Source organism: Macadamia integrifolia, chromosome 6 (assembly GCF_013358625.1).
Source record: "Macadamia integrifolia cultivar HAES 741 chromosome 6, SCU_Mint_v3, whole genome shotgun sequence".
Lineage (NCBI taxonomy): Eukaryota > Viridiplantae > Streptophyta > Magnoliopsida > Proteales > Proteaceae > Macadamia > Macadamia integrifolia.
The window spans coordinates 40515124-40524525 of record NC_056562.1 but is presented as its reverse complement, the minus strand read 5'-3'; the positions used below and the strand labels follow the sequence as shown (position 1 = coordinate 40524525).

The following is a 9402-nucleotide window of genomic DNA, read 5'->3' as shown; positions in this document are numbered from 1 at the left end:
ATAATGAAAAAATAGTTTTTTTTTTTATTATTGGCTCTTTGCATATTAATAATACATACTTGTTTCAATGAAAGTTGAATGGTTCAAGCAACGAACTTGGTATGAGCCGTAAACTCGGACGTCCTAAGTTCGATTCTCACTAGGCATACCTTAGGCCACTCACATGGGGATGTTTAGTGATCTTCACTGCTTTCAGTGAAAGTTGAATAGCTCTTATTCAACCTCGGTATGACCCGGTCCATGCGGTTGTGGGGTCAGTATGGGCCCGCGGGACTAGTCAGGCCAAAATATTTGGTTGTACTTTCTTATAAATAGCCAGTTTGGCTTAATGAAGTTTCAAGTGAAGTTTTGGCAATAAGAAAATGGTATCAGAGCCAGTCTTCTCTCTCTCTGGCTAATCTCCTCCTCTGGCCGTTACTCTCTTTTGGTTTGAACCTGTTTTAGCCAAAGATACAGTCTATGCCACGCCCTTTTGCAAGTAATCCCTGCTTATGATTCATTTCTGTCAAAAAAAGACCCTTGAGCGTGGTGGGTTTTCAGGCTAAGGATGACGTTTTGTGCCCTTTTTGGCTCGGGTTGCTCTGAAGTTAGGCACTATGATCAGAGGGGTTCTTGATCGGCCTTGAATAGCTGTGTCTTTACCTAGTTCAATTTCTCCAATGAGTTGTGATGGTTCAAATCTGGAGTATGCCCGTATTCTAAACTCTCATTACTTCTTCTCCTTCTTCTTCCCTTTTCTCTTCTCCTCGACGATCAACTTCATCCTCTTCCCTGAATTACCTTTATGAACTCCCCTATGTCCCAAATAATCAAGTTTTACCTCCTACCCCTTCACCTCTTCTTAACCCTTACACGGTCTTCCCAAAAACTCCCTCTTCCTCTCGATGGACAACTCTTCTTCAACTAAAGAAGATTCCTCCTCTGAAAGAACTGGTTCAGGCTTCTCGCTTTGATCAGTTTTAGATCCCTGCCACAGAAAAAGAACAACTATTCACTCTTGAAATATCTCTCAAACTGATTCCTCAGTGGAGACAACAAGGTTATACTCACCTCCACTTCGGAGCAATCAAATTTGCCCTTTCTTTCTATGGATGAAAAGGTCTTCCGGTTGTCTCTCGGATAGCCCTTCTTGACAGTCAATTTTTACAGTACCAATATGCTGTAATAGCCACTGTTCAGACCACTCTGAATGTAGGAACAGTCTTCTTAACCTTATACCCTAACTTCAATATTCCTCTTTCAGATCCTCATCTTCCCACTACCCTTAAGTTTCAGATCCAAATTACTGGTGCTCCTCAGGTAGCCTCAACTCAGGTTGCTACTTTACACTACCAAATGGCCTCTCGACTGCAAAATCATGCTTTTGATATTCTTGCAGGCCATTAAGAGGACGCCCTATTCATAACTATGGACTCTAATTAGGTTCCTTGTTGTACCTATGTTCCCCAACAGATTTCTAGAGACGAACTCCTTTGTCTTCTTCCCTCCTCTTGGGTAACAGCTTATGATCAAGTCTCCAGCACTCATCAACCAACCCTTGCGGAACCAATCCAGTCCACTGATCCTCAATATATTCGGCATTCCAACGATGAAGTAGAAATTAGGTTTCTTTCCTCGAAACCTCACCCAATTTCTACTCCTTTTCCAACCACCTTTGGCATGATCCAAGAAAAAATTCCCATCCGATCTTTTGATTCTCAAGGAGGCCCTATCTATTTCTTCTCCGATCCAGTTACTGGTCATAAATATTTTGACCTCTGTGACTGCAAATCTTGCCTCCAAGACTCTGATGATGATGATACCTATATCTCTAAGCCTCGTCGTTCCTCCTCAAGACATAAGTCTTCCCAGTCCATTTTACGAGACGTTACAAGTCAGGAGATTCCTTCGTTGGCCCCCTTAGTGATGAATCCAAATACCCTTTCTTTATCAAGTATGGTGATGCCAAGGTTACTCCTCAACCTTTTTCTCCTCCCACTTGTAAACCTCCCCCAAATCCAGATCTTTCACCTTCTACTATTCTTCCGTGTTGTATGATCACATCAGGATCCTCCTCTTCTTCCCCTCTTAAAAATTTCCCTGGCCCTTCTGATTCAGGCCCCGATACTCATGGTGTTCGGTATGTTTGGAAAATTAAGCCTCCAATTCGCCCCACTGGGCAACTTTCTAAAATATCCCCAGCCGAAGCAGCTCTGAACTGGCAGGCAGAAAATGATGTCGTTCAAAATCAGTACCTTGAATACCCGTCGCTAGCAAAAAAAATAAAAAATAAAATACATACTTGTTCCATGCTTATATTGGGCTGAAACTCTTCAATCTGTTCCTTAATTATTATTATTTTTTTTTACAGATTTTTTTTTTTTATATTTTTATTATAAAAAGGATAGAAACTTTACTTGTGAGATAAGTATGAGAGTGATGAACAACAGCATGGATCCTCCCACATAGGGGTGTCAACGGTCCGGGTCGGTGCGGTTTCGGTCCGGTTCCACCGGTTTCGATGTGAGTTTGGAAGTGACCGAAACCGACCCAATAAGGATTTATCGGTTTCGGTCCGGTGTCGGTTTCGGTGCGGTTTGGGTTCGGGTTGGTACCGGTTTGGATTTATTAGGTTCATTTCGGTTTGGATCGGTTTTTTAAACCGGTATGGAGCCATTAGGAAACAACCAAATGATGAATTGTTGAACTTCGATTTCTTAAATCGATTTGTAACCGGGTTGGTTTTGATTTTTGGTCTAGTTTGAATTCGATTTTCCATACAAATGTATACAAAACTATTCAAATTTTAATTTTTTTAATGAATTTTGGAGTGTTTCGGTTTCTTACCGGTTTGGTTTCGGTTTCGGTCCGGGTTTTGAGCCGATTTCGGTTTGGTTTCGGGTTCATTCGGTTTTCGGTGCGGTTCGGTTTGGTTTTGGGGTTACAATATTCGAAACCGAACCGAACCAATAAGGCTTCGGTTCGGTTCGGTCCGGGTTGTTATAGGTTCGGTCCGGCCGGTTTTACCGGTTCGGTTTAGGAATTGACACCCCTACTCCCACATCAATCCAAGATTGTCACATAATAAGAAATTTGCGCCTTGTAAAAACCAATTCATAAAAAATTTTCAACTAAAAATATGGAAAGATGATCTTTTTAGTTAGTGTGAACCCCCTATGGCATGAAAAATCTCCATAAGCCTTATACAGAAGCCTAGAGACATGATAACCAAAAAAAAAAAAAGGAAAAATATGAGAGTGCCTCATGTGATCCTTGGATTTCAAGAAGAGCCATTGGCATTAGGAGTTCATGGAAAGTATATTATTTTCCAAGAAAATTGGGATTGGCCTTGTAGAATTGAGGCCAATTCAGACATAAATGTTTCATCCAAAATTATGGAAAGATCTTGTTAGTTTGAACTCACAGTGCCATAAAAACCTCCACAAACCTCACATAGAAGGCTAGAGACATGAAAGGAAAAAAAAAAATGTGAGAGTGGATAGGGTGGCTACTTGACCCAAGGGGGTTCATTACTTTAGGATTTTATTCATGCCCATGTGAGTCTATGTTATTGTTTTCCAAGAATGTTGAAACAAGTATCATTCCTGTTGTACAAAACTTTTTGGCCCCTTTGAGGATGAATAAAAATCCCACCAAATATGTGAATTTGCTGGAAAAAAAAATGAGGAAAAGTAAATATATTAAGGCCCCATTTGTTTGAGAATCCGACGGATAAAAAATGGTGATAAACGTGTGAGGGTGGATCGCACTTCTGGGAACATTTATAAATTTCCACAGCCATACGCGACTTCTCCATGGTGGCACTACCAGCCATCCACGTGATCATTCTTACAATATCATCCTCAGACTTGACAAATATACAATTTTCGTTGCTTAAAAATAAAACTGAAATCTCCAACCAAACAGGGTTCGCCCTGTTTTTCAATAAACGACCCCTGAATTGTCAGTGTTTACATTTTGTCCTCTACTCATACACTGTTAAAAGAAAATTCATGTCATAGACAATCCCAAGACTATCTTCGGCAATGACTTCCAGACTAGCTATCTCCCAGTTTGTGTAGATCAAAGAAAATTGATCTTTGTTAGGATAAACCAATAAGCAAATGACCACCTACGTTCCTAATTGCCATCACCCAGTTCATACTTGAATACTAATCTAACAAGAAACACCCAAAATCTTACTACCTGAGCTTGCAGATTCCAAAGAAGTTCCAATGTCTCAGCCGGCAGAGGTTTATGGTTTCAGAGAAGCTTCAATGTCTTTGGTATTTGAACTTCCGGATCGCAGATGAAACCGTTTCTTGCCTGTCTTTGACCTTTTGTGCGAAATGGCTATGGAAATATCATTCGGAAAGAGGTCTCGCAACACAAAGGCATGAAGGATAGTGGTGATGAGCAGAGCCATTACTGTGAAGGTAGAAATGCCAGAAAGAAGAACTGATAGAATCTGTGTTACCGGGTTTGTGACTTCATTAGAGTACCTGATGGTGGCAATAGATGCCCCAGTCATTGGGAAAGTGTAGGCCCACCATGACAGGGAGAACCTATGAAATGGCATGAATATGAACTTCAGAAAGGTGGATCCAACATATTTAAAGGATTGAAGTAGAGTTCACCAAGAAATATAAATCACTGTACCTGAAACCTAGGAAAAAATTAATTCGAACACCCTGTGGAAACATCCAATGCAAACAAAGCAAGAAAATTGTTAACTCATTTTATCAATTTATTAAAGGAAAATCTTATCAACCCCGTTATCGTTGTCAATTTACTTGGCACCATATCACAATTTATTGCCATGTGGCATACATGGGTGGGGGCACACATGATAGAGGATCTCATACTCTCATTGGTTAAATTCCAGTGCCATATGGAAAAGGTAAGTGGTTGAATAGTTAGATCAAAATGTCATAAAATTCGAAGAATTCCATTTCATGTAGTGGCATGTTTGTAATCTTTTGTCACTTCAAACTCTTTTGTAAGAGTGAGACAGATATGATGTGCCCTATCACTTGGAGCCACCAATGTTTCCCAGCTGGCAATTTGGTGCCAATCCAAATGTAAACCATCTATGGGGTCGTCTAAACAAGATAATATTTGGTTCAAGTATAGGTCAACTGTGTGGACCTTTTACGGGTATGCAGATGGTGCAAATGAAGCAGGAGGTCGACATGCATAGTTAGAAGGGCTCCACCAAGGAGCTCCCGAGACAATAATAAGCCTCAGAGGACCACTTAGTTATCCAGTTTGCAGGTGAAACTAGTTCCAGAGAAAAGGTCCCTTGACAGGATCCGTCAACAATGAACCCAGCCTCCTCATTCAATCATAAGAACAGTAAGGGTAGGGAGAAGCTTTTCTCCCTTGTTTCTGTCCTAACCAACTGGTCCCTCAAGTATGCAGAGTGATATGCTCATGTACAAATGTGAGAGAAAGAAAGACTAACCAGTGAGAAATATAGGAACAAAGCAATGAAGTACATAATCCTCGACCCATAATCAAACACCCCTTGAATCTGTGCCCATGCCATGGACGCAACACTGGGTGCCGCAACAAAAAGAAAGAATACTGGATGGTATTCCTTTGGAAGTGTCTCATTTGTTGGAAGTCTCTGGTAGAGGGTTACAAATAGGACCATGTAGTGAGCCAATCCAACAGCAAAGAAGAAGATAGGCCCTTCTTTCAGACCCATTGAAGCACCCAGCAATGCACCCACAAAGTTACCAACAATTGAGAGATGATTTGAAGGATTGGCCACCCTCGAAAGTCTTCGCTGACCTCCCGACATCCACTGCCCATAGATTTTAAGTTCAAGACAGATAATTGGAGTCATGAGAATGTACCATAAGGCAGCATGAAGGCTTTTGGCAACCAAAGGTGGGACACCAAGAACTAAGAACAGAGAGGCTATACATGGGGCAAAGAAGAAGTTGACACGGATGGGATGGTAGTACTCACGATGGACTGCTTCAAAGTAAAATATGACTTTTAGAAAGTAGGTGAAGAGAACAGAGACCATAAGAGCAACAGAGATACACCACAGGACAAGGTTGACGGTCAGGCTGATGTGGAGAAAGCTCATGGATTTGGAGGTTGCCAGGGTTTTCCACAGGATGGCTTGGCTACTGACACCAAGGCAGATACCAAATGAAGATATTGGATAACGCAGAAGGAATGGCCACTTCTTGTCTTCCGGGAGAACTAACTCCTCTGAAGCCTGTGAAAAAAATATATAAATTTATGCTATTCCTTTGCCAATCTGAAATAGGCTCCATTTGTAATTTTCTATAACGAGTAATCCTCCAGTTCATCTATAAATAGTAATTAAGGTGAAAAAGTGGGAAAATTTAATACAAAATTCACCATTTTCTAGTAACATGATATCCAGAGGTAAAAAAGACTTGAGCCAAGAAAAGTATAGAGGATCATTCATCATCCGGCGACGACAGGGTTAGGATGGTAGATTGAGAACTAAAAACAGTGTTTTGAATGGACAATTTGGGCAGGTAAAGAAGTACATGTAACAAGTAACAACTTTGTCAAGGATAAAAGGCGAAGCATTGTACATGCAGAACCATATACCCATCTACCCAACAGTTGGATATGACAGGAAAATGGAGAGAGATCTCATGAGTATACAGAATTGAAGTCGCAAAAAAGCTCTACATGGTTCAAAATGCAAAATACTGTCTTCTGATTTAATGTGTAAGATCATCATGAGTGTGTTGGACTCGCTTTTGAGTTAAAAATGAATAAATAAATAAATATGGGCCCAAGACCCTATCCTTGTGGCAACCCTAGGAATTTTAAGAGATGACACAGGAATAAAATTCAAGCATTCCAAGGTACACGGCGCCAACTTCACAGCCAAAGGTGGGTCACTATCCTCACACCCCCACCTCAAAAAAATTATGAATAGAATAGAGGCAAAAATAAGATGTATTAGAGTAGGACATAACATGTATCAAAATAAATTGGGCTTCTATATATTTCTCTCATTCCTTTATATCAATATCATGATAGCACGTCATCATTTAAGGAATAAGCTAATCAGATTAGTCAGTCCTAATTATGTCACCACAGTCAAGGAATATTAATGGAGACTATGTAAGGGACTGAATGAGGGTAAAATATATGAATAAAACAAAGACAGGAACACATACTCTAAGGGTATCCAATTCAGGCCCTTCTAAGGCATCGAAGTACCGAGCCACAGGTAAAGCTTCATTCTCAACATTCTGTGAAACATTGACAGCTGGTTCTAGTTCACACTGTTTTCCACGTAAATGTGATAACTGCATCTTGAGTTTCCCAGACCAAGTTTTGAAACAATCAAACCGCCTATCCTTGGGCCTATCAATCCTTGGATTTCTCTGTTGATTCTCAACAGGATTGGGGGATTCACCCTTGATAGCTGCCTCAGAATATGGAGTGCTGGCAGGTATGGGCTGAGAATAAAACTTTTCATGCTTCGGATATTCAGTGCTAGCAGCAATGGATGTAGCAGGAGGATTAGGAATCCCATTTTTGACATTTATTCCTTCTTGATCACTGGAGAAAACTCTTTTACTGCTTTCTAAGTGAAGCCTCAAAGGAGAAGAACGCAGGCTGATGGAAACTGAATGCATTTGAGAGTTGGAGTCATTAATTGATTGAGATGCATCAATCTTGCTCTTGGAAGCCATTGTTTCCACACCCTGTATAAATGAATTGAAGATGAAAAACCAAATCTCAGCAGTGAATCAGTTCGATAATTCACCTTGGGAATCCAAATCACCCGCCTGAGATGTTGCAGAAGAAGTTTACACTTTCAAGAGTGTACTTCTGCAGTCACACATAATAACATAATATAAAGGTAACACTAACATCATAAGATAATTTGATGAATAATCCTAGAATTAGTACATCCCCTCTTGTTTAGGTATGCTGATTCTCATTTGCTAATGTTAGATCAGGTCACATACTCAGTTTTAAGCCCTTTTCTGGTAAAAGAGTAGAACAGTCTTAAAACCTCAAACTGCTTACTAGTGACTCCTAAACTGTTATGATCGTCTAACATGCAAATCAGAAACCCAACAAGGACCTAATAGCTAAATAACTAAAGTAGCTTTATAAAAATCAATTACAGTCACCAGATACAGCAAAACAAGCAGATAAAAAAACAAATAAAGCAAAGAACCTTCAACACCTCACCAATATCTCGAATACAGCAAGACATCGGATCGGATGAGCTTTGGGTTCTTGGCTCTTGCTCCTTAACAATGTGATATTGGCGAGGGTACAGGTTTAATTTTTGAGAAGGGGCGACACATACGAGCAGGACTATAACCTATGATCTTGGGTTTCAAACGGACGAAGCTATCCATTTTCAGGTAGTCAATTCTTCTTCATTGTTAGCCAAGAAGTCAAGAACCACACCAATGACCTAATAGCTAAATATCTAACGCTGCTTTTATAAAAATCAATTACAGTCACCAGATACAGCAAAACAAGCAGATAAATAAACAAAAATAAAGCAAAGAACCTTCAACACCTACCAGCAGGACTTGTTCATCACGGTTCTGGGCTTATGTCGGGCTCTCACAAGCCCTAAATATTTGGAAGAGATTTCCCCAAATTTACAGGGAATCGCCATTATAGAGATGACTAACTTTAACACATCGCTCCTAAATCCATTCACTGAGAATACGAATTCCATGGTAAAAGATGATTGTTACTCTTGGAGATTGAATAATCCTGTCGGATCAAGACCAGAAAGATGCCTTCAGCAAACTCTGTCCACCGCGAAATGTAGGAAACTTTTTCAGGTGATGTAGAAAAAAGCAATGGTGGTGAAGGTAGTGGCGGAAAGTGGAAGCATAACTGGATCAATCCATGCCTTGAGGAGTTCAAATTAACCGAATCTAAAATCGAAAAAAAACCAAAGTTAACATCAATGTCTCGCCGAGAACAAAAGAACACAAAAGGATTTAGAGGCAAAAGTAGGCATAAGCGATCCAAGCAGCAAGTGTCGCTTTCGAAAGACACCAGTTTCAATAGAAATCTCCGTACGCAATAGCGAAATAGACAACGAGTGCCGTGAAAGATCGATGGATGGAGGAGGAGAGGAGGCGTGGAGCATTGAAGCTACCTGCAACTTTTTCATATTATGTTCCCCGCCACATCAGATGAAGAGATCTTTTTCCTCCTTCTTCGTTCCTATAAAGCTGCTCCTGCCACGTGGACAAAAATGCAACTGCCACGTTTGCCATTTCTTATTTTGACGTCGCATAAGAAAGCCAACGTAAGAAAGCAGCATGTGTCTATGAGGTAAAAGGGTGAGGATGTCTTTACACATATGGATCAGTCGATGAGAGAAGGGGGCACATAGGGGAAAAGAACATCACCAGGCCGTGTGTCCCTACA

General features: G+C 40.5%; 1 protein-coding gene across 4 annotated transcripts; it reads right to left on the bottom strand.

The window, feature by feature from the left end:
* Positions 1-3893: 3893 nt before the first annotated feature.
* On the bottom strand, positions 3894-9150 carry LOC122082720 (S-type anion channel SLAH3-like). 4 transcript variants are annotated; one of them, XM_042650456.1, is made up of 5 exons: positions 8535-9150; positions 7161-7821; positions 5444-6214; positions 4639-4670; positions 3894-4544 (listed from the first exon to the last, which is right to left on the bottom strand). In XM_042650456.1, the coding sequence occupies exons 2-5, from the start codon at positions 7680-7682 to the stop codon at positions 4235-4237; spliced, it is 1635 nt and encodes a 544-aa protein (XP_042506390.1). In that variant the 5' UTR covers positions 7683-7821; positions 8535-9150; the 3' UTR covers positions 3894-4234. The 4 variants fall into 4 exon arrangements, with proteins under 4 accessions (XP_042506390.1, XP_042506388.1, XP_042506392.1 ...); XM_042650454.1 differs by having other exon boundaries at positions 7161-7694; XM_042650458.1 differs by lacking the exon at positions 8535-9150 and having other exon boundaries at positions 3894-4041; positions 4186-4544; positions 7161-8527.
* Positions 9151-9402: the final 252 nt, after the last annotated feature.